The following is a 26,061-nucleotide window of genomic DNA, read 5'->3' on the forward strand; positions in this document are numbered from 1 at the left end:
CAAATGCATGTCCGCTCTGATGGAACATTCTGCTCTCAGTTCCTGACTCCCAGGAGAGTCAGGAAAGCCCATGAAAGGCCTAGAAACCCCCACAATGAAGACCGGACCCTAAGGTTTCTGAAACAGTGTTCAGATCATTGCTTAAGTCATAAAGCAAAGGGTAGTTGTGAAAATTAATGATCGTTGGAAATTTTTTAAGTCGTTGTCAGCGGTTCAGTAGTGAGCTTGTTCAGCTTTTCTTAAAGGTACATTTAGAAACCTTTACTTATATTTAGAAAGTATAAAAACCTCAACTTGTAATTCTGACTTTAAGAAAGTCAGCCCCCTGTTTCCTTCCTTCTAAGGGTTTTCAGTAAAGGAAATCCTAAAGTTTATTTTCTGAACCCAAATACAATACAATGGCATGCACGTGCCCATATGTGTGTACACACGCATGTGTGTGCGTGCCCACACATGCACATTTTTGCTTCCACCTTGATAACTCACTATGGGGTGTACTGAACACATGGGATTGTAACTAATGTCCAATTTGGCTGAAATCTATAGAAATGCACAACTCTTCGTGTTTATGTCTCTACTCTGAATACAATATTAGTTTGCCGAAGTCAAATTCTGTGTTGAAAAGAGCAAGACTGACAGGAGTCAGAATTGTGACACAGAAGCATAGCCTCGCTTCTCAGTGCCATGCATTCCAGGGCCAGCCAGCTTCCCTGTTTAAAGAGCAGAGCAGCCACTCCTCACATGGAGCCAAGAGCCAAAGTCCACCATGTTAGGGCCACTTGTAGACCAGACTCCAAAGACCCTTTTTCTCAGAAGATGTTCCCAGGACCAGGGGGTGGCCATCTATCATCTGAAGCTCCCTGCTGATGAGAAGGCAGGAGAGCCTCAGAACTCAGTTCCTGGGCTCGTAGGGGAGGGGAGGGTCTCGTTGCCCTCTCTTGAAAAGGAAGGGAGGGGTCAGCATCTTTTTCATTATTATGGATCCAGTGGCCATCACTTTAACACAGCATTTAAAAGCAGTCCTTTGTCTAAAAATTTGAAATGGACGCATATACCCATTTACTTAGCTATTCCCCTTGCAAAATGAGCTATACAAAAACACTGCATGCAATGGGGATCCCAACTTAAGAACTTCTCTGTTAAAAAATGATGAAAATAAGGACACAAAATTAATATTCAGAAATTGGTTGTATTTTTATACACCAATAACAAATTATCAGAAAGAGACATTAAGAAAACAATCCCATTTACAATTGCATTAAAATATACCTAGGAATAAATTTAACTGGGAAAATTTATAAGACATGGAAGAAAGAAATGGGAAACGATACAAATTTATGGAAGAATATACCATGCTCATGGATAGGCAGAATTAACATTGTTAAAATGTCCATACTACCCAAAGCAATCTACGGATTCAATGCAATCCCTATCAAAATACCAATGGCATCTTTCACAGAACTAGAACAAAAAAATCTTAAAATTTGTATAGAACTATTAAAGACCCAAAAGAGCGAAAGCAATCTTGAGAAAAAAGAACAAAGTTGGAGGTATCACGCTACCTGATATCAAACTATATACAAGGCTATAGTAATCAAAACAGCATGATACTGGTATAAAAATAGACACAAAGATCGATGGAACAGAATAGAGAGCCCAGAGATCCATGCCTATATGGTCATTTAATCTATAACACAGGAGGCAAGAATACAAAACTGGGTAAAGAAAGTCTCTTCAATAAATGACGTTGGGAAAACTGGACAGACATATACAAAAGAATGAAACTGGATCACTTTCTTATACCCTATATACGAATAAAGTCAAAATGGAGTAAAGACAAATATAAAACCTGAAGGCATAAAACTCTTATAAGAAAACGTAAGCAGTAAACTCTTTGACATCACTCTTAGAAATATTGTTTTTCATTTATCCATAAAAACACATGTGCTCCAATGTTCATTGCAGCTTTATTTACGGTGGCCAAGACATGGAAACAACCAAAATGTCCTTCGATAGATGAATGGATAAAGAAGTTGTGGTATATATACACAATGGAATACTAGTCGGCGGTAAGAAAAGATGAAATAGGACCATTTGTGACAACATGGATGGATCTTGAGATTATTATGCTAAGTGAAATAAGTCGGACAGAAAAAGCAGAGAATCATATGATTTCACTGATATGTGGTATATAAACCAAAAACAACAAAAGAACAAGACAAACAAATGAGAAACAAAAACTCATAGACACAGACAATAGTTTAGTGGTTACCAGAGGGTAAGGGGGGGGGGTGGGAGATGAGGGTAAGGGGGATCAAATATATGGTGATGGAAGGAGAACTGACTCTGGGTGGTGAACACATAATGGGATTTATAGATGATGTAATACAGAATTGCACACCTGAAATCTATGTAATTTTACTAACAATTGTCACCCCAATAAACTTAAAAAAAAAGAAAGAGAAGGAAAGATAATAAATAGGAAGGAGGAAAGGAAGATTAAAAAGAAGAAGAGAAGGAGAAGAACTTGAGATACTTTTAAAATAGCTTACTTGTCCGCTGTGTGGATCTAAAGCTATTACCTATTACATATTTTATTGAAAATTTCTCTTTTTCTTTGAGAAACTAAAAACAAAATAGTAAGTCTACTTTAACTAATTAGACTTCACATATTTGACAAATATTTATTGAGTGCCTACTCTGTTCTGTACAATAAATTTTAGATACCCCCCCCCCAAAAAAAGAAATATTGTTTTTGGATATGTCTCCTTGGGCGAAAGAAACAAAAGGAAAAATAAACAAATGAGACATCAAACTAAAGAGTTTTTGCACAGCGAAGGAAATTTTCACCAAAACGAAAAGACAACCTGCTGAATGGCAGAAGATATTCACCAATGATACGTCTGATAAGGGGTTAATATCCAAAATACATAAAGAACTCATACAACTTAACGCAAAGAAAAAACAACAACAACAACCCGATTAAAAAATAGGCAGAAGACCTGAATAGACATTTCTCCAAAGAGGACATACACATGGCCAATAGACATATGAAAAGATGCTCAGCATCACTAATCATAAGGGAAATGCAAATTAAAATCACAATGAACCACCTGTCAGAGTGGCTGTCATCAATAAATCAACAAACAAGTGTTGGCGAGGAAGAGGAGAAAAGGGAACCCTCATGCACTGTGGATGGGATTGCAAATTGGTGCAGCCTCTATGGAAAATGATGTGGAGTTTCCTCCAAAAAATTAAAAATAGAACTACCTTATAATCCAGCAATTCCACTTCTGGGTATTTACCCAAAGAAATCCAAAACATTAATTTGAAAAGATATATGCACCCCTACGTTCACTGCAGCACTATTTATAATAGCCAAGATATGGAACTCAAGTGCCCACCAACAGACAAGTGGCTAAAGATGTGGTACATATATACAACGGAATATTAATCAGCCATAAAAAGAATGAAACCTTGCCATTTGTGACAACAGGGATGGACCTAGAGGGTATTATGCTAAGTGAAATAAGTCGGAGAAAAACAAATGCTATATGATCCACCTTTATGTGGAATGTAAAAAAGAAAACAAACAAAACAGATACAAACTCATAGATACAGAGAACAAATTGATGGTTGCCAGATGGGAGAGGGTTTGGGGCATAGGTGAAAAAGGTGAAGGATACAAAATGCCAGTTATAAAAATAGCCACAGGGTTATAAAGTAAAGCATAGGGAATATAGTCAATAATATTTTAGTAATTATGTATGGTTACTAGACTTAACAGGGTGATCACTTCATAAGTTATACAAATGTCAATCACTATGTTGTACACCTGAAACAAATATAATATTGTATGTCAACTGTAATTTAAAAATTTAAAAGTTTTTAATTAAAAAAAAAAAGAAAAGAAATTTTTCCCTGTGAATGCTGAGGACCCACTAAAAGCTTTGGTCCAGGGTGCAGCTGGCGAGGACGCAGGCGTGGTGAGAGGGTAGAGCTACAAGGGGAGCGGAGTTGATAAGAGAGTCAGGGCTGGAGGCAAGCTGGACTTCCAAGGGCATCACAGGCCCATGTCTGTAGCCCCACAGCAGGCTGGTTCCCCCTTCAGCCTCACTTGGCCCTTTTCCTCCCTTCCCATCCCCTCACCCTACTCATCGACCATTGGACTGTAAGATTCTGTCAGGGTGGGAGCAAGTCCCTTTCATCTTTGCACACACATACACCCGCCCTCCATGCCCTGTACACAAAAGGAGTTTCATAAATGCATGTTCAACACGTTTCTGAGCATCATTTCGCCACACCTCTCCCAGTAGCTGTGCTCGGGTTGGATTCACACAAGGGAACAGAAAGGAAGGGCAGAACGGCCAGCCCAGCAGCCTTTACCTCACAAGGTTGGCACAGGGCCCGGGCCACCGGCAGCTCTGGTACACACGCTGGACCACTGTCTCCGAGCCGTTCTGCACCTGGCAGGACACCGTCCGTGTCACCGTGTGATGGCACCAGTGCCTGTGGGGAGAACAACAGTCACATCAGCACTGCTTGTTCTTGAGGTGCCAACTATGGGTCAAAAGACGCCGCTATAAGCCTGGGTGGGGGCTCATCCTTTTAGGTAAGAGGCCCACTGAGACTTTCCATCCACGTCTAAGGGGAAGGGAGAGGACCCACCCCCCTTGGCCACAAAACCCTGGCATCATTGCAGTCATCAAACACTCCGTGTGGAATCAGTGAAGAAGACCGTACCCCTGCCTGCTGGGAAATCCCACTCTGGTGGGGAAGACAGACACAGAGATGATCACGACCCACTGGAACACAGGGTCAGAGGTACAGCCACGTCCTGAACGAGGGAGCTCTGAAAACAGAGCAGGGCATCCACCCACCCAGCTCCTAAGAAGAAAGCCAACCACCTGAAGGATAAGAGTCAGTTGACCAAAAGTGTGGGGGCAATGAGAGGGGGTGGCATTAGCAGAGGAGGGAGCAGAGGTACGGAGGTAAGATAGACCACAGTATGCATCTACCTCACAGGGAACTGCGTGCAAGTAGACGCAGCCCAAAGGCTGGAGGAAGGGGAGGAGCCAGGAAAAAAAAACAGGCTGGTAACTACCAGGCTGGATGTGGGTCTTGTCATGAAGTCAGTGGGAAGCCATCGAAGGACTCTGCCTTGGGTGGGTCTGAGGTGATTGTCATAGGACCACAGTGGAAGGAGCCAGATCCCCATCCCTGCTGATGTCAAGAATCAGGCAGGGACTCACCTGTTTTGAGGCGGATGTGATCCGAGTGCCTAAAAGCTGACGACTTCTGAGAGAAACTGGGACCCTCTCAAGGTCAGACAACTGAATTCTTGCACACTCTCTACCCTTCACTTATGCCGCTAACCCTCCAAGAGGTAAAGTGCCAGTAAACAGAGATATAGAGACAAGCTAATGGAAAACACCAAGTACAAGGAATTTCAAATTTTCTTGAGAAAAAAATGCCAACACCATGAAAAGGCACCAACTTGACAGAGACTAAATCACACCTCAGGGAAAAACAATAAAGCAAATAGATGGAGATAATTTTTAAATCATAATAAGAGAATTTTTCACTCTTAAAAAATATTATGGAATAAAAAATTAAATATCTTGGAAATGAAATGTATGGCTATGAAAATAAAAAGCTCAACAGATGGTCTGAACAGCAGAATGGATGCAGCTCAAGAGTGAGCTGAGGAGCTGGAAATCTGAGCGGTGAACTTTCCAAGAACACACTACAAAGAAAAAAAGAAATGGAAATTGTGGGAGAAAAAGTGAGGGACCTAGAAGACAGACCAAGGTCCAATATATATCTATTAGTAGCTCTGGAAGGGAAGATCAGAGAGAGCAAAGGGAATATATAGCTAAAGAAATAATAAAATTTCCAAGAGCTAAAGAAAGACATACGTTAATTTGAAAGTGCCAAGCAAAATGAACAGACAGATTGTGGTGAAATCTCAGAATATGCAGGATGAAAAGAAACTACTAAATGCTGTAGAAAGAAAAGAAAAACATTATCTACAATCAATTGAAATTAGATTTCTTATCAGCAACATCAAGAATATAGTGACACAATTAACTTCAAAGTTCCTAGGGGACTAACTCCAGGCAATCCTCCTTCAAAGGCAAAGGTGAGATAAAGAAATTGTCAGACGCCCAAAATATTAGAAAATTCATCAGTTGCCTTTTCTGAAAGAATTACTGAAGGATGTATTCCAGCAACATAAGATAAAGAACATAAGAGGAATATATTAAATGTGAGAAGCAGGAGTGAACAAAGAAACAATAATAAAACTTAATAACAGCCTTGATCTCAAATCCAAGATGATTGCAATATGGAACATGGCAAAGAGGGGAAGTTGTATGGGGGACAGAAGGAACAAAAACTGCTGAAATTTTTGTCTTGTTTAAGGAAAGGATACAGAAGCTATGTAACTTTAGGTGCAGTAGAAAAATACACAATTGAATATATTTTTGAATCTGAGGATAAATACTATCAAGGATAGAAAGGGGACACAAAACTGACCAACCACAAAAGGAAAAAGTAAAACAAAATAAATATATATAATCTCACATCAAAATGCTTCAAAATCTTGACAACTTTCTAGGAAAATATACATTACCAATAGGCACAGAAGAAAATGAAAAAGCAGTCAAAAGACCATCCCTCTCCTCAAAGGCACCTAGTTCAAAACCTGGTTCTGCGCCAACCTACTGTGTGACTTGAGCAAAGAGATGTCCCTTCTCTGAGCCTCAGTTAAATGAAAACTTCTACCTCTCAAGGTTATTGTGAAGAATAAATGAGCACATCCAGCTTAATGGTGTGTAAATTGTGTGTCACTACATACCCTAAGATATCATTATTGATTAGCTGGTTACTGAAACCCCACAATGTTCGTAAGAGCCTAAGGATTGCCCTTCCTATTTTGCAGATGGGAAAAGAAGTACTGGGAGGTTAAAGCTCGTTGCCATTAGCTGAAACCTGAGCTGGGAAGGGAATCCAGCCTTCCTGCCAGAGGACCAGCAGGGTCCCATCTCCAACCAGGACTCCCGCCTGTGCCAGTTACTCGGGGAACCTGGGTCTGGAACTTGTGCAGGAGACATCAACAGCCTCACGAACCGTTGTTTCATCTCTACCAGGGAGCGTCAGCACCATGTCAGTGGGATTCTCTTCAGGATGAACTACTGTCCAATCTGAAAACAGTGCTCTACCCAGAGATCTGCCCCTGGCAGTCCAGAATAGACAGACTGTCCTACCTCTGAATCACACTAGGTCAGGACTTTCTATAGGGAAATGAGCTGTGAATTGGAAAACATTTTCAGATGCCTCAATTCATCATTTTCAAATGCCTCAATTCATCATCTCTAGACATTTGATCTTTTAATGGGCTGTAAATGGCTTCCCAAATCAAAATGTGGCCAAAAACAACTAAGAAGGCAGGCAGAGACAAGGAAAGAGGGCTCCAGGGCTTTTCAGATGGAATTCAAAACCCTATTCATCCGAGCTTCTGCTACCACCTAGGACCCCTGTGTCCTGAGCTTCATGTCTAAATCTTTTGTTTGGCAGGTGACATCATGCCACCACCCACACTCACCCATCCTCACCTTCCACCATTGTCCATGGTGGGTGCATAGTGGTGGGTGAACAGGGTTGTATGGGCTACAGATAACTCCACCCAGAGACTAGTTTGGCGGGAGATGTCCACCCCTTTTATGACCCTCCTAGAAGGAATGGTCCAGGGGCAGAGAATTTGGAAGTGGCAGAGCTGGTCCTCGAGCCTCGACTGTCTGGGAAGAGAGGGTACCCTCAGCAGCCTTCATCAGAATGGGAGGGGACTGGAGTTATATTTGGGCATCATTTCAGCAACGTCTTCTCCCACCTCCTCCCCAGCTGAGCTCTCCTGGAGGGTCCAGGATGGGAAATTTACTCTCATCCTGGGGGACCAACCTGCTCCCTTCCGGGTCCGTTCCTTATGAGAAGAGGCCCACTCCCTGAAGGGGAGTTGTGACGGACTTGGCCCTGCTCCACTACACTCGTGGGCTGCTCCCACAGAGGCTTTCACTAAGTGTTTGGCTCCGTTGTTTGGCTGAGCTGTGAAATCCTTAATTTAGGGTCCTTTGGGAAAACAAGTGCTAAGTGGCTTCAGGAAATTATGTCACAATGGAATCAAGGGGCCTTCCGGACACCCCTGACCCATGCCCACCTCTGAACATAACTAACCAACATGTCTGATGCTGCCTGCCGCCCAGGGAAATGCAACTGCAGCAGCCCTCCTCCCCAAAGCCTTACTTCCCCTCCCCGTCATCGGGCCTGAGCTCATATTCCTGGCTGAACTTCCCTTAGGGACCGATATTACACTTACCCTCCATCCCCAGGACCCTGAGCTCTGAGCCTGAACCAAGCCCCAGGGCTTCGACAATCCCTCTCCACGAGGACCACTGTCTCCCCCATTTCCCTGTCCAGCACCACTCCATCCCCACGTAGTCACCTCAGAGCTTCCTCCCAAACACCAACATGATGGACAGTGGTCACACATCATCATAGCCCATGAGACACCTCAAGACACACCATTTCAGTCTGTCCAGGACTGAGCTCATCACCATCCACACCCAACCTGCTCCATCTTGGTGACCAGCACCACTAATCTCTAGGTCCCTTTACCCAGGTCCCCCAGGGGCAAATGCCCCCAGACTGCACCTTCTTCCTTCTTCACTCCCCATGGCCAGTTAGCCCCCAAGCCATGCAAGTCGACCTCCTGCACCCATCCCTGCCCTCCTCCCATCTTCCTCACTCAGGTACGCTGATCTTTCACCACAGCCTCAGCCCCTCCGGTCTCCCTGCAGTCTCCGCTATCTGCCACCAGAGGGCACTCCCTCAAACACAAAGCTGTCTGTCACCTTCCCTCTTGAAACTTTTCTTAGCTCCCCACCCCACCCCCCATGGCTCCCACCACGTGCTCCATCTTGTGATTTACACTGTCACACTGTCTTTCCTGGCATGCCATCCCACCTTCTTTCATTCGGCCAACTCTTACTCACCCTATCAGTCTCCATTCAGGCTCCAACCCCTCCAGGAAGACCCCCTAGCCAGGAAGGCACTCCCACCTCATGCTCCATAGGGCCCTGTCCTAGCCTTTCATACCAGAAGACTACAGATGGCTCCTGAGGACAGCAGGCTCAGAGCAGATCCCCTGAGATGTGCTCATCTGACCCTGAGCCCTATGTCCCAGAAGGAGCTTCTCCCCTCCACATCCACTCACCAGGTTCCGCTGTGCCAGGCCTGGGACCCCAGCAGATTCTGCTCCCATGGCTGCAGTTCCCCACCTCAAGGTTAGGGGAATTCAGTTTCAGGCCCCTTGGCACCTGGCCCTCATTCTAATTACCTGGCCACATCCCGCCTGACCCCCAGAAAGGCCATTCCAGGGGATTTGCCTTCCAGCTGAGTTCAAAAAGCTCTGTGAGAACCAAGGTTTTCAGCCTGAAGGCATTGGCCAAACTGGATCTGAGGCCACACCCATGAAGCAGAGCCCATGGAGCTTTGGTTGGTCCCTGGACAGATGCAGGCAGAAGAACCAGCTCCCAGCCCCTACCAGAGAGAGTGAGCAACTCTGGCACAAACAGCTGGCCCAGCTCCTGACCATACAGAGACCCTTTCCTGTAGGCCGTCAGACTCAGCACCCCAAGACCTGTTTTATGGTTGGCAAAACAGCTTTGCATACTGTTATGGGCTGGAGTGTTACCCTCAAAGTCATATGTTGACGCCCTAACTCCAAGTACTTCAGATTGTGACTGTATTTGGAGATTGAGTCTTTAAAGAGATAATTAGTTAAAATGAGGTCATGGGACAGGGGGTCTAATCCATTATGACTGGTGTCATAAAAAGAGGAAATTTGGATGCAAATATGTACAGAGGGAAGAAGATGTCAAGACATAGGGAAAAGAGGCCGTCTGCAAGCCAAGCAGAGAGGCCTCAGGAAAAATCACACTGCTGATACCTTGACCTTGGACTTCCAGCCTCCAGAACTGCGAGAAAATTAATTTCTGTTGTTTAAGCCACCCTCTCTGTGGAGCTTTGTCTTGGCATTCCCTAGTAAACTAACACACGTATGTGACCTCAGTTAATCTTCTCAACAGTTCTCAGGTAGGAATTTTATAGAGAAGGAAACTGAGACTCTAGAGGAGCCTCAAGGTCATACATTAAGTGGTCTGTTTAGGTCTCGAAGCTCAGACTTCTAATTCCAAACCCTATGCTGCATCCACCTTGCCAGTGAAGACAGCGAGAGTCAGAGAGCAAACACAATATCCCCTGGCAGGCCCTCATCAGCGAGTCCCTCGGGGGACCGTGTCACACTTGGGGGACCATGTCACACTCGGGGGACCATCTCACACTCAGGGACCATGTCATACTCGGGGGACCATCTCACACCAACAATCTTACACCCAGGGACCATCTCACACTCGGGGACCATCTCACACCCAGGGGACCATCTCACACCCCAGGGACCATGTCACACACATGCCTTGCTGACGGAAACTGCAGAAGAGCAGGACCTAGCAGACAGAGGGCGGAGTCTGTGACTTAGGAGAGAGTCGGGATCCAAGCTAGATCTCCCAGCTAAATCTAAGAGGATGAAACATGACTGGGTGAATGTGGAGTCTAGCACTGCAGCCGCAGACACCCAGTGAACAAGCCCCAGATGGAGCATAGAGGTTTTCACCAACAATTAGTTCTGTGTGAGTCCAAGGTGTGTGCTTCGGCCTCCAAAGCACAAAGGCAATCTCAGGCCATCTTAGTAGAATAACGTTGAGAACACCCTTGCTCCCCCTTCCCCGCCGCCCAGCCACGTGTGGTGGATACTAGGCCGTGCCACCCCGATCCCCTTCTAGGAAGGGCCTTCAGCCCCAACTGCCAGAAGCAGTGTCAGCAGCCATCTATCAGCAGCCATCCCTCCCGGTACTGCCTCAGCTGTCCGGAGCTGCCTCACCCAAGGCTCGGCTCTTCCCAGGGCAGTTCCCATCAGTGCCTGGTTATCAGGACAACTCTGAAGGGCCATCCTAGCTGCAGAGCTCCCCAGGAGGTCATCAGTAGCTGTTACTGGGCCTGCATCACAGCTCAACTACTCCTTCTGTACCCACTTGCTTCTGGCCCCTCCTTTCCACAGGCATCACTCCTAAGAGCCATTCCAGATGCCCATCCTCCATGTTGGAGCCCATTGCAGAGTCTGCTTCCTGGAGAGTCAACCTGTGAGCCCCAGCAGGAAGAAAGACAAATTGGCATCAAATGCACGGGGAAGAGAGGACTGTGGCCACTGTCCTACGAACAAATGACAGGACTCCATGGGAAGAAGGGGAGGCTGACCTGCAGAGCAGTGAGTGTTCACGGGAGGAGGACAGTCAGAAGCCCAAGATTTGTGGAGGTGGAGGGGAAGGTCCCGTGCCCTGGGACACATAGCCACCATCTCCAGCAGGTGAGGACACATGGCAATGGGTCCTTCAGCTATACTGAGCAGAAGCTGAGGGCTGTGGTAGGAGAGGGCAGCTCTGGGAGTACAGCTCTCCAGCACGGATATTGCTGGGGAACCAGATGAAACTTGCTCATGTGGCCCCAGAGGGCCCAGAGTCAGGTCAGAACCTAAAAGCTAAGGAGGGGGCCTGCTCCTGGGAGAGCCGGTCAAGGGGAAGAGTGAGCTACCCATAATGCTTGTAGTGGGTGCCCTGTCCTGGGAGGGGTGACAGAGGCAGGACAGCCAATCAATGGGTGAGAGGTGGAGATACACGGTCCACCTGAGAGGAGCTGGGAGATGCACCTTATTGGAGAAGAGGAGGTGAATACATGGGAGGTTTTTTAACTAGAGGGGAACCCTTCTGGAATTCCAGAAGGACCCTCTGGTGGTGAGGGTGAGGGGTAGGGAAAGGTGAGCAGAGGCTGGAGGCTGAGCCTAGTTGGGATAAATGGACACAGTCGATAAAGGCACTCATGGCCGCAGCCCCCTATGTGATCTTCATCATCATCTGTCCCCTATTCGGGCAAAGTGGGCCCAAAACAGGCCAACATCTGGACTACCACACAATCTCCCAACAAAGTAAGTGTCTCTCTCTATGGCTGAGGTTTCTCTCCAGCGCTCATCCATCTAACCCACTATCCAGAGCTCCGGTTTTGTTTACGTAAGGATAAGTGAGTGTATGTTACACTAAGTCTCACTCAGTTTTTAGGGTGCAAAACCCAGTAGGTGTGTTTGCATAAGCAGGTAGATTTCCTCACGATCATTTTTACTGGAATAATCTGTTTCGAGGCAATACTGGGGGAAATTTAAGTAAATTCAAGGTCACGGACGTTCAGAGGGAAAGGATGTTCAATGAAAGCCTCACAGCAACTGACCCAATCTTTCAGTAAAAAAAAGGAGAGTGATAACATGGACACCAGGGTCCAGCGCTGAGGCCCAATGGACGAAAGAGGTGTGTGGATTCCAGACCGAGAGCACACAATTGTGCCGCAAGCCGCCTCCCAGCTTCCTCCCACACTTCATTATCGTCTGCACTCATTCTCTAGCACCTTCCACAGAGGAGAATTCCTGAGGCTTCCCCCACCTGAGAGAAGGCTGGAAAGAACCCCGCATGGAACATCAGCCACTTATGGATTGAATTTCCCATTCGCATGGGGGCAGCTCAGGGAGTATATGATTTGGCCGAACAGGCCATGTGGTTTTGAGCATTTCAGTACTGATCCACAGCTACTCCCATTAATAGGCGTGCCAGAGTCGACAAGCTGCGAGAGGATGATGCCAAATGCCTTCCATGGGATCAGCGTTCCTGCATACATTTAGGGAGACCACGTGCTGAGAAGCACTCTGGCTAAACAGAGCGCACTATTAGCACTGGAACCGACCAGCATTTTTACCTAGTAAGGTGCTACACGTTTGTTCTGGACCCACCAACAGTCTTCAGCATCTACCATGGACCATGATGCATTTGGCCTGAGCTTAACCTCTGCAGAAGCCAGAGCTTTCAGTGTATCAAAGATCAGGAAAGGACCCAGCAGTTGTGTCCTCGATGGTCCTTCTCAAACGGACCATCTCTCACAACCACCACGGACTCAGATTCTGTGGGGACGGGCCCAGTGATATGCACGTATAACAGGCTTCCTGGTGCTGCGGAGGCAGGAAAGTGACCCTATCTGCCTGGTGGAAGTCAGAAACTAAAACAGAAATAAGAATAACGTTTACTGAGCACTGTGGCAAGCCTCTGATACATCTCCCTCCTGCAATCCTTATAAAAACCTACAATTAAGACCTATCACCATGCCTGTGTTGCAGAAGAAGCCAGACAGGCTAATAACTTTCCCAAAAAGGAAAAATGTGCACTTAGTGACAAAGTTGGTTAACATGCTTGTGCGAGCTTTTTTTATGTCTTTGCAGACCACACTTTGAGTGACCTCATTCCCTCCCAAGTTCTATTTCCTGAGACACAGAGAGACTCTGATTGGCCCAGCTCCTCCATCCACGCCAGGCCCCAGCAGGCCTACTTGCTTTGGGTCACATGCTCACCCCTGGTCCAATCAGCTGTGAGGGAAGTCACATGGTACAAAACAGGGGACCTAGGGCCCCCTGCGGCAGGCACTCTGTGCCTTTTAGAACAGACTGTGAGAGAGGCAGGCATACATAACTGACCTTTCATATATGACACGGGTCCCCAAAAGTCATCTCCTCCTCCTCCCTCCTTGCTAACAGATCCACTAGTTTTCTTCAGACTCTGGGCATCAATAAGTTCAAAAAATGTGGGCAAAATCATAATCTCATTAGTTGAGGTTTGTGCATGTTCACTCAGTTCTTGTCAATGACAAGAGAAAGCTCAGAGGCTTCTGGAAAAACAGTATCTCCTATGGGGGAGGGGAGGTTGCAAGGAGAAACTCGTCTTTCTTTCTGCACACAGTTATGTGAAGACATGATGCCTGGAGCTATGGCAGCCATCTTAGAGCCATGAGGGAAGACAGCCTGGGGAAAGCAGAGCAAACAGCTCAAACAGGGTCCTTGAGCATTTGATGGGGTCAAATTAGCCAGGCCTGAAGCCATTCGTTTCTTAATATGTGAAATACTAAATGGCTTTGTTGTTTCAGCGCATGTCAGTAGGGTTTTTACGACTCACATCTGAAAGCATCCTAATCAAAACAATCTGCTATCAAACAGAACAATCAAGGCATAAGAATGTGAGATCAGGAGGCCTACTTTGTGTCCTACTTGTACCACTGATCAGCTACATGGCTTTAGACAAGTTTCAACTTCAGAGCCTCAGTTTCCTCATCTGCAAAATGGGAGACCACCTTCCAAGGGATGCCAGAAGTATCAAGAGCAATAACTATAAGAACGTAATTGGTGGACTGTAAAGCTCTAGGCAGATAGTAGGGGTTACTACTAAACTATAAATTATTTTCCATTACTTCATAATGGAAATATAATCACGATCCTGAACTAGCTCAGTCTCTTCTCTTCTGAAACAAAAGAAAACTGTGCTCTTTGCCCATATGATATCTGCATTTTTTTTTCCACTAGATCATCTTCGTGGATAGTCTCATAGCCTATATCTGGGTCAGTAAGGATCAGACTGCTCTGGCTTGACCAGCCCCTGGGTTTGCGGTTTTAGGCTCCTTGGGAAGTAGATGTTTCACGTCCATAAACTTCATCATAGCATGTACCTCGTGACTCCCACTGCTGACTGCCAGCCAAGGTACTGGCTCCGGATGCTGTGGGCCAAGGTAGCATCAGTCACCATTTCTACAAATGGTCAGAGCCCCTGTCTCATGCAAGGTCCCAGGCTAGCTGTGTGGCCACCGTGTGAGGCCCAGGAATTGGGTGGAGCAAGAGAACCAGCCTCCGGGCCCAGTTCTACTCTGCCTAGCTGGACAGGCTTTACCATCCCTGAGCCTCAGTTGCCTCATCTATAAAATGGGAGTAATAACATGCCACCTAACATCAACAAAAATAAATGAATGGGTAAGCAGTTTGTCACTTGTGAAGGAACGACAGTGGTAGTTACTGTCGTGATTGTGATTGCAATTAGGTATAGCCATAGGCCACACAGTGGACTGCTGGGCAGGGAGATACAAACTCATTGAGGGCCTGCCCCCTTGGAACTCGGAATGCCAGTCCCTGAAAGTCTCAGCTGCAGCATCTCAGGGGGTGTAACATTTCCCATTGAGGGAGGGACACATGGAAGAGCCACCACTCCTCAGCTGCCACTGCCGTGCGTGTGCCAGAAAAGCCGCCCTCTCAGTGAGACACACAGAATTTTATGTAGGTATATTGTCTAGAAAGCATCCCGCTGTGGACTTAAATGGAGAATTATGAAAGTTTTGCACTACAGGGGGCCTTCCAAAAAGCATCTTGTCCCAACCCCCTCTTTACAGGCGTGAAAACGAGGCCCCAAGAAGTAAAGGACTCAAGGTGGCACGAGCAAGCTGGTGACAGAGTCAAGCTGGTGGCAGAATTGGGAGGAAAGCCAAGACTCCTGTGTTTTTAATTTTCTTCTATCCTCCTGCAATCAGTGGGATGACTGGTTCCCAGTGTTCACTTGAAGGGGGGAAGAAAACTGATAAGAATCTGAGGAATGTGACTGCTGAAAGGGACTGGCTGTGGAATTTGGCATTTGATACCCGCCAAAGGATCACACACAATTATAACTTAGCCAGTCTCTCGTGAGCAGGACACCTTCTGGACCTGCGTCCATTTCCAGAAGAACAGTGGCACCCCTGCAATCCACAGCTGTCTGTGTCTCTAAGGAATTCCTCAATTCCCCTGGGAAGGGCAGGCCCCAGAAAACTTGAAGCAACTCAGATTCTGGGAATGAACACGGCATTGTGCATTCAATCCTGCTGTTTACAAAGTTTGCCTTTTCTTTGGCATCACCACTTCTCAAACCTGCCTTTTCTTCCTACCTCTAAGAGGCGCCTTGCCACTACGTAGCACTAATCCTTGGCAGCTCATTAAACCCCTGAGCAGGTGGAAGAAAGGTGGGTTAGATACCACTGGAACCTGCATTTTCCCTCTAAGATAAGCCAGTGGGTTCCAGAGCTCTCCCTCACAAGAGCTTCCAGAGCCCTGGGTCGGGGTCCAGCTGTAAGGATGGCTGTGTGAGCTCGCACCGGGCCCCACCCTCTCTGGGCCTCTGCCTCCTCTGCAGCAGATGGAGCAGGAATGCAGGAATGGCAGCAATAGACAGAAGGGCCAGAGCAACGCTGCCTCTCATCCAGAAGTCAGACAGTTGGCAAACCAGACTGGCTGAGCAAATGGCCTCTTCTTGTCCTGCAGCCAGCCAGGGCCAGGTTTCTAATGCCCACGGAGCTAGAAGTGTCAAGGAAAGCCTTAGCCCTACAACCTCTCCAGGCAGGTAGTTTGCAAACAGCTGCGTCTAAAAATCATCCCTAAGCCAAGTTTCGGTGAGAATTTCTAGCAAGACCCAGCCACGTGTGTGGGGCATCTCATGTGCAGATGTGTGCTGCTGTCTACATGCCCTGTCTAACTGCATCTTCCAGAGGCGGACACCTTGAGCTCCTGCATCCCTGGCCCCTGGCCCAAATGTAGCACAGGGTCCACATCAGTGACTATGTGTTGAATGAACAAATGAATGAAGGAAGAAGGTGCCGAGACGGTGTAGACTAAGGTCTGGAAAGTACAAAGTCCATTTCCAGCCACCATCCCTTGAAATGGCCCCTGTAACTGAGCCCTGTCTGGCTCTCTGGTGGGCCCTCTCCGAGCTCCCCCCGGAACGTGGGCCCTACCACCCCCTACCTAGGCTGAGCTGATCCCCTCCCACATCTGGGCCTCTAGCTCCCCAGTAGTCTCTTCCAGGAATGCCCCCTCCCGCCCTTCCCACCCGGCTTCTCCTCTCGCAAATCTTTGCTGTCCCTTTGGACAAGCTAGACGCTCTCCTTTTGGTACCCCTAACTCTGCCCACCCACTCATAGCCACAAGGCACATGTGGGCTCACACCACCATCTCTATTCTCTAGTCCCTGAGAGCAGACACCCACTGGACTTGTATCTCCATGACACTGGCATCAAGTAAGTGATAGTGAAATGTTTGCCTATGAATGATTTCAATGGTACAGATGAATGTACATAAAGTGTGTACTGAAAGAAGCAACTTTAGGATTCTTACTTTCAAAGTCTGGCATATTTTACCATCAGATTATTTCCCATAGGAAAGCATCTTTAAAATTAGAATGAAAGCCCATTAGAAATAGGATTCTTCATACAAATATTTGCCCACTTTTAGAGACCCTCTATAATATACAAGAGAAGAAACGCTGCAGAGTGCAATACATACAGGTGCGTTTGAGAAGGAACTGGGGCTGTGACTGGCCAGGTGCACAGGGAGGGGTCGCCCTTTCCCTGGCTGTCTGTGACCACGCATTACTCCGAGGGTACCCTCAGGAGCCAAGGCACAGCGAATGAGACAAGGGACATGGGACATGGATCAAAGGTCCCTCCCTCTCTCTCCCAGCTCTGCTCTCCTCATCTGTAAAACAGGTATAACCTGAGCACCTTGGACAGGTGATTTAACCTCTCTATGCCTCATGCCCTGTGTGCAAAATTAGGATAATAACAATACCAAAAGTGTTGTTGTGAGGATTAAATGATGAAATCCTCTGGGGTACCAGAACAGTGGGGCACTTGATAAGGTCTCAGGAAATGGCAGCTAGTTTTATTCATACTTGTTCATCCCCCTCCCAGAATTGTAATTAGGCCTTGGGTGGATGACGCATCTGGATGTCCATTGTATTCTGTTAATTCTACAAACACATTGTCATCTCTAATCTAGAAGATTCCAGCCCACGCTGAGTCTGTTAGAGCCCTGCCCATACCCGGGGGCCACACTCCACCCCTGGGCAAACAGTCCTCGCCCACCTTCCCCCTGGCTGGTGGCCCCTCCTCCCACTCCGCTCTACTCTAGCCAGGCAATTGATCGACGTAAGCAGATCACCACCCAATTATGATCTAATGATGAAGGACCTCACATCAGCAAAGTCCACACCCCTCCCCTGCAGAGTCCCTCTGAGGACTCTGCACCCTCTTTGGGGAGTGATGACAATTAGGGAGGGAATTGGGAACCCGCTTCCCTGGCACCACCGACAAGGAAGCAGGAACGAGGATAAATCGTGCAGATAAGGCTTGCACTAGGTCTGGCTCACATCAAAGCAGGAAGAAAGGCAGCTGCTACCGCTGATTATCGCCGTTATTGCTGGTCAGGAGGTGAGAACTCGGACACCCTGCAGACCGCCCAGGCCTCTGTGACCTGCTGACTTTCACAGAGCCCTGGATGATCAAGCATCAGCTGACATATGGATTTGGCCGCCCTGAACCCTGTAAGCGGCACCGCTGAGGAAGCTCTGTCGTCTATATTTCTGCCCTCTTTGGGGGAAAAGCTCCGGCCTGCGAGACAGAAAACGGGGCCTCATTCTGGCTCTGCCTGTGACTGCAGATAACTGGGATGACCCCTACTCTCCGAGCCTCAATCTCACTTGAAACTAGCAGGTTCGAGCCGAGGCGCTGCAGCTCTTATTCACCAATAGGTGATAAGATGGGTAAGGCAGGAGACAACCCACAGGTCCCTCAAGAGGAGAATGAAGAACTTAAGTACCGAATTCACACCGTGAACACCACACAGCAGAAAAAGAACACAGTGGTCCCTGCGACAACATAAATTAATCTCACACACATAGTACTGATGAGAGAAGACAAAACAGTCTGTACTGTATGATTCTGTTTACATGAAATTCAAGAAGAGGCAGAGCTATTCAATGAATAGTGATCACCAGAGGGGTGGGGAGGGGTGCTACCCGGGCAAGGGCCTGTCGGAGCCTTCAGGTGCTGGAAATGTTCTCTCTCCAGGTCTAAACGGTGGTGATGTGAGAATGCCCACACAGGGAAACGCATCGAGACGTCTGCTTAAGATTGTGCCTTTTACTGTACTTAAGTCATGCTTTGAAGAAAAAAAGGTTTAAAAAAAAAATAAAACAGAATAGGGCAACTCTAAGCCATTCGGTCAATTCACATTTATTAAGCCCTGTCTAGGCACCAGAACATGACACCTCACTGGCTGACAACACTGACAGAAGCAGACCTACAATGTGGGAAGAGGACACAAACGACACAAAGAACTATAGAAACATGGCAGGTGACAAGAACAGGCAAGGACTTGGGGTGCTGGGGGAGCCCTGAGGAGGAGGTGTCTGGCTCAGCCTGGGAGGGTCAGGAAGGTGGCAGCACAGGGACTCTGACCCCCCGCCCCAAAGCCTCACCCAGGCACCTATGGGCTCCCCTCTGTCTTCACTCCTTGCTCCCCTGCCACTCAGCCCTCTCCACCAGCAATGCCCCAGGCCTGGGCTGAGGAAGGAACACCCCCCAGCCACACAGCGTGGAGGCCCTCAGAGCAACAGCCCCGCCTGGGCAGGGCCCTCCATGCAGGTGGCACTTTGGTCTCCCCAGGGGGCCCCCCCTCCCCCCTCTCCCTTCTCCCCCGGCAGCACCACCTCCCAATCCACTAGGAACTGAGCCCACAGGAGTGCACTCCCTGGGGTCCCCCAACCCCCATGTTCTCCACTAGCTCCTGCTCCAACAATCAGAATGCTCCAGACTCTCTCATCAAACCCCAAACCTTGGTCCCCACAGCTGCCAGGGAATTGCCATCCTTCTCTCCCCTGCTCTTCTTCAGGGCCACGGTTCTCCAAAGAGGAGTCTGCGCTCCAGGTTCAGCATCCTCCTTGGACCTGCCCCCTGCCTGCCGGCCTTCCGCCCCTCCCATCCACAAGTACATCTGCAATGTCCAGCCAGGCCTCTTCTCTGTCCTCTCCCCAGCCTCATGGTGATGTAGCACTTCTCAGTCCCTGCTTCCTGAGTCTCCCCTCATGATTCTCTGAGCTCCACCAGCTTCGCTTTTCCTCCTTCCTCACTGAGCTTCATCTGGATGCTGGGGTCCCCAGGTCCCACGAGGCCTTCCTCCTCCCCCTCTATGCCCACCCTGAGGGATCTTGTCCACTCCAGACCTCTACTGAGAAGACAGGCCCCTGGACAGCTTCCCCAGGACATCCCGGCACTGCACCTTCCTGAGCTCAAAGGCAAACTCAGCATCCCACACACCAAAACAGCTTCCCTTCCCACAGCTCTTCTCTCAGCAAACAGCACTGTTCTCTGGGTATCTCCTCTCAGCCCCTTCACCCACGTCACAGATTCATGCCATCTCCTTAGCACCCACTTGGCCACTGCTTATCCCTCTCACTCCTGCCATGTCGGTCCAAGCCTCACAGGTCTCTCCCAGGACACATGAAATCCTGCTCCCTCCAGGCCATCCATACTGGCTGAGAGGGATGGAAAGGACCAGATCCTGCTCAGCCATGTGTCCTCCGAGTATCCAGTATCAGCCTCACTCCAAGTCAGGGCTGAGGAATGTTCATGAGGAGGACAGGCATTCACAGAGGCCTAAAAGCTCTGGAGTTGCCAGTGGAGCAGCTCTGTGGGGCTGGAAGGGAGACTGAGGATGGAAAGCGGGCTGGGAAGAGCCAGGCCACGAAAGGCCTTGCATGCCATGCCGCAGGGGTTCGAACCTTGGCATGACGCCTCGGAAGCCATCAGAGCTAAGCTCTAGAAGGTTTTCTCCAGCAGCCCCTGAGTGCATGATCCCCGGGGCTGAGATCCCTCTGCAAGGCCGCAGTCTCTATAGAATCCCAGTTACCCTCATCGAAGGCAATTCCTCAACCCCCTTTGTTCTCTGCTCTAATTGAAGGCAGATGGCCCTCTGGCCAGGCAGCCCACCTACCCCTCACTTTTCATCCGGCCACAAGAAAGGCACAAAATCACTGGAGAAGAATTGCAACTCTGCCGGTATCTGAGGGAGACCCATCTCAAGTTCTTGGTTTGTTTCTGTAGAGCCATTTCCCTGCAGCCCCACCGACTAAGGAGCTTTCCTCCGGGGAACCCCTGCAGACAGGACAACTCCAAGGAGCAAGGAGGGGATTCTGCACCTCACAGAGTCCCAGGAGCTCAGCTGCCAGGGTGGGGGGGTGGGGGGGGGCAGCCAAGGCACTTCTATTTGTTTGTGGTTTCACCATGGGATGAAAACAAAATTAAAGCCATCACAAGCTGCAGAATGCTCTGAACCAGGCCACCCAATGGTCACACATGAAAAAGCTGAAAACTAATGACTTGCAGTTTTCCCGCTAGGAAGGTTTCTTTTAATCAGTCCTGTGGTGGGACGGCTGAGCTTTTGGTTAGAATTCCTCAGGATAAGGTTTTCTCCCTTCCAGAAGAGACCTCACAAAAGGACACTTGGAACCGTATGACAGTGAGTCTTGGAAACCTGGTTTTTTTTTCCTAAACCAATTTATCGAAGGGCGTTTGACATACACAAAGCTGTGTGTATTTAATGGATACAACTTGAGGAGTTTGGAGATGAGTATACAGTTATGAAACCATCACCACAATCTATGCCATAAACACATACAGCCCTTCCAAATGTTTTCTCCTGCCCTCTTATTTGTTAATTTTTGGTGACAACAACACTTAACATAAGATGTCCTCTTAGCAAATGCTTAAGTGCACAATACAGTATTAACCGTAGGCCTCTGGCTGTACAGTATATTTATCCTGCATAACTGAAACTCTGAACTCTTTCACTAATACCTCCTTGTTTCCCCCTCCTCCCGCCCCTGGCAACCACCCTTCCACTCTGCTTCTATGAGTCGGACTATTTTAGGTTCCTCTTGTAACTGGGATCATACAGTATTTGTCCCTCTGTGTCTGGCTAATTTTAGTATACTGTCCTCTACGTTCACCATGTCGTCACAAATGGCAGGATTTCCTTCTTTTTTTTTTTTAAGATTGAATAAGATTCCATTGCATGTGAATACCACATTTTCTTTATCCCGTCATCCATTGATGGGCAGAAACCTGCTTTACGGCGACGGAAAGTTAGGGCAATAGTGGTTGCTGCTGTAACGAAGTACCTACAATTTAGTGATATAAAATGACACACATTGCTTATCTGGAGGTCAGACGTCTCCCTGGGCCAAAATCGCAGACTGGCAGGACCAGCTCCCTCCGGAGGTTCTAGGGGAGAACCTGTTCTTGTCTTTTCCATCTTCCGGAGGCTGCCGCATTCCACGGCTGAAGGACCCTTTCTCACATCACTCCAACCTCTTGCTTCAGTTGTCACATCTGCTCGCTCTGACCCTCGTGCCTCCCTCTCATAAGGACCCTGTGATTAGATGCCCACTGCGATAGTCCAGTATAATCTCTGATCTCAACATCTTTATTCAATCGCATCTGCAAAGTGATTTTATCGTGTAAGGCCGGGGTGTCCAAACTTTTTTCAACGTTTTTTACCACGGGCCATATGCGGTAAAATACACAAACAGCCGGGCCACTCACTCGAGGTGAAGTACATATTGCCTCACCTGGTTTATTTAAGTAAACTAAATATATTTTTGGAATTTGCTGCAGGCCAATTAACAATGGATTGCGGGCCGCAGTTGGCCCGCGGGCCGCAGTTTGGACACCCCTGGTATAAGGTAACGTAGTCCCAGGCTCTGGGGAGTAAGATGTGGACATCCTTGGGGCCACTATTCTGCCTCCCACACATAGCTGGCCAGGCCAAAGAGCCGGGAGGTGGTCACACAGGGCGTCTGGAGGGAGGCACAGTTCAGACAAGTGGGAACTGGGTCAGAAACCTTCATCACCCTTTCGGGGTTCCCAGAGGTCACCATAAGCCTGGTTTTGAAACTTGGTCCCTAGTTAATACAGAGGGTGTGTGGTTCAAAACAACTACTGCAGAAAGGAACTGTGCAAAGGTCCCTACGGGTGGGACGCAGGAGGCGCGTGCACATGCCTCACTGGCAGGGCCAGACCCACTGCCCTCGGGGCACCTCTGCTGCTGCCATTTCCACCTACCTGAGAGCCCTTCCTGCCCCTATACCCACCTCCCGGCCCCAAGTCCCAGCTCTACCGTGAAACCCCCAGCAACTTCTCAGTCCTCTGCCTAGAATGACCTCCTTCCCCAGCCACTTCCATGCTCCTCCCTCTGAAGCCCACACCCCCCGTGCTCCCACACTGCTCTGCTTTACTCCTGGAATGCACCCCCACAGCTCAGTATGGGTGCAGACACATGTGTACACGGCCCTCCCGCAGCCGGGCATACCATGTCACCCTCGGCTGCGTTTCCTTCGTCATTCATCCTCCATTCTCAAGCACTGAGAGGTCGGGTAGCACGGTGATTAAAAGCACGGACGCAGAAGCTATTCAACTTCCCTATGTCTCAGTTTCCTACAAAGTGGAGATAATAATACCACCTAACCTGTGGGTTCATTGTGAGGAATAAATGAGTTAATAATGTACCGAACACACTTAGAAGACCGCCTGGCACGTAGTAACCACTAGTGAAGTGTGGATCACTGTCATTAGGCATCTAGGATATTCCGGCACTGGAGTGAGCAGAGTAGACCTGGTCTCTCAGCCCAGGAATTTTATAGTCTAACAGAGAACACAGATATTAAACAAATAATTTGTCAACTAATTAATTACCAAGTTAAAGCAGCGTATAGCAGTAACATGTGCCCCTGCCTCCTGAGGCCACGTCAGCTAAAAACTGGGGCTCCTCCAAGCGCCACAACAGCCATGTCTACACTTGCTTCTGAGCTGGTGTAGACATGGGCACACACATGATCCGGTATTAGCCATGTTTCCAGTTTCTTTAACATCTGCCTTGCATGCATATGCTGGACACGCCTTGCCTTGGCCTCCTGCTCCCTCATCACTGCCGACCCTCCCCAGTCCTGCCCCCAGGCATGCTCTTTAAACACAAACCAGTCAATCCAGAGTCCACATCCCAACTACCTCCTTTCTGGTCTCTCACACTCTGGAACTACCCACCGGCCTTAGTCACCCAGGACTAGCTACCAGACAACTAGGGACAGCCATTACATCCCAGAGCGCACTGAAATTATCCAAACTAGCCAATCCTAAACCTGCTTACCCTCACTCACCTGTTCCTTCAAAACCAACAAGGCTCTTGTTCCATCCTCCAGCTCTGCCCCGTGGTGCTTCCCCGTGTGGCCCTGTGTAGCTTGGCATGCCCCTCATCTTAAGAACTGTGAGTAATCAATGTCTGTGCCTCGCATTTTCTGTTAATATACTGCGTCTACCCTGTTTCCCCGAAAATAAGACCTAGCAGGACCATCAGCTCTAATGAGTCTTTTGGAGCAAATCTTAATATAAGACCCGATCTTATTTTACTATAAGACCTGGTATAATATAATTATAATATAATATAATGTAATATAATGTAATATAATATAATATAATATAATATAATTAATATAATATAATATAACATAATGCCGGGTCTTATTTTACTATAAGACTGGGTATAATATAATATAGTATAGTATAATATAATATGATAACGGGTCTTCTATTAAGTTTTGCTCCAAAAGACGCATTAGAGCTGATGGTCTGGCTAGGTCTTATTTTCAGGGAAACAGGGTATGACACCCTGCCACCCCATCAATCCAAATGCATACCTTAAGCTGCATGATGTGGATGATGCAGGATGTGAAGCCAGAAGACCCAGATTCCAGCCCTGGCTCAGTCATGCCCCCACTGTATGACCTTGGACAAGTCCCTTTTCGTCTCCCAGCCCATTTCCCCATGGCGGGGAGCGGGGGGGTCAGGGAGTAGGGGGTTGGGGTGGTGGGGTAGGAGAGGGGGACCTGCCCCTGAAATGAGAAACAGACCCAGGTACATGTCATCAGCCTAAAACTACAAAGGCTATCATTTATCCCCGACCTAAAGCCTGCAGAATATGAAAGGCCTTTAAAATTGGGCCCAAATGCAGAGATCACTCCTTCCCCCAGAGAATCATGTTGAAGACTTAGGAGGACTGACGAGGAAGATGAGGTTTCTCCTGAAATCTCCTGGCTCCAACTATCATTCCCAGGACCCTTCACTGACACATACCCGGGACATGCAGGGCCCAAAGGTGAGTCACAGGTCTGCCCCAGTGAATTCACAGTCCTAAGTCAGGCCCCCAGGAAGGTAAACAACCAGAATCCCCATCAGACCTTGGGACTTCCAGAAAAAAGGGGGTGACCCACACCCCTCACACACACTCCCATATGCGCTGTGTGTAAGCAAACTCCAGAAACCAGAGAAACTTCCATCTTGTACTAGAATTGGACCCCCAGAGAGGCAAACAAGCCCATGTTTTTCTTCACCATCTGCTCCTGCTCTGAGGGCTGGGGCCCACCCCAACCCCCTTTCCTTCCGCTGCCCTGTCCCCTGTGAGGCCTCTGTTACCATAGTCAGGCAGAGCTGACCTCCACACAGAAGGCTTTCGTTAGCAGGTCAGGCCTGAGAGGCGGGGCAGGGGCAAAGGGCACAGGCCAAAACGGAGACCTGAGGAGGGGCAACGCTCTCCTGAGAGAGCTCTGAAGCCACATAGGGAGGAGAGAGGGGCGCAGAACTCGGGGTCTGTGAGAGGCTCACTGGCAAGCTCCCCTCCCTGCATAGCCTGGCCTGCAGCACAGCCCCCTGCAGCTGCCCAGCCCCAGAGAAGTGGTTCCCAATCCCTGAGACCTCACCAGATATTTACATTGAGGCAGTCTCAAGGAATTTTCAGGAAAACTCCCTTTTCTCCACCCACTACCACTTCAAACAGAAAAGCAAGACCCCTAAAGCTGGTGGCCTTCGTGGCTTCTTTAAAGTGGCTTCTGGAAAGCTGGTTAGGTGGGAACGAAGCATAGACAAGGCCTTCACCCCAGTACCCCTTGAAATTACAGGCCTCCTCTGGAGGAAGGAGAGAGTGCCTCGGTTTCCCAGAGGAGAGTGGTCTTGTCTTCACTCATTTGTCCCTTAATTTGTCCTCAGTTATTTGCACCTGTGACCCAGCATCTCATCTGGAGGCTCACGTCCCTCCACTCCTTCCAGGCTTCCAGAGGCTCCTCATGGTCCCCAGGACGAACCACAGCTCCTCTACCTGGCAGGTCAGGCCCTCCATCAGGTGCCCAT

At 48.3% G+C, this 26,061-nt stretch overlaps 1 protein-coding gene across 2 annotated transcripts in view; it reads right to left on the reverse strand.

Annotated features, from left to right (window-relative positions):
- The window catches only part of COL26A1 (collagen type XXVI alpha 1 chain), a 193,802-nt gene that overhangs the window by 138,360 nt on the left and 29,381 nt on the right, over positions 1 to 26,061 (reverse strand). For both annotated transcript variants that reach the window (XM_081053623.1, XM_081053624.1), the window contains exon 2: positions 4,387 to 4,509. In XM_081053623.1, the coding sequence (XP_080909749.1) occupies positions 4,387 to 4,509 (123 nt within the window). The remainder of the gene's footprint in view (positions 1 to 4,386; positions 4,510 to 26,061) is intronic.

This window comes from Rhinolophus hipposideros, assembly GCF_964194185.1.
Source record: "Rhinolophus hipposideros genome assembly, chromosome: 7".
Taxonomy (NCBI): Eukaryota; Metazoa; Chordata; class Mammalia; order Chiroptera; family Rhinolophidae; genus Rhinolophus; species Rhinolophus hipposideros.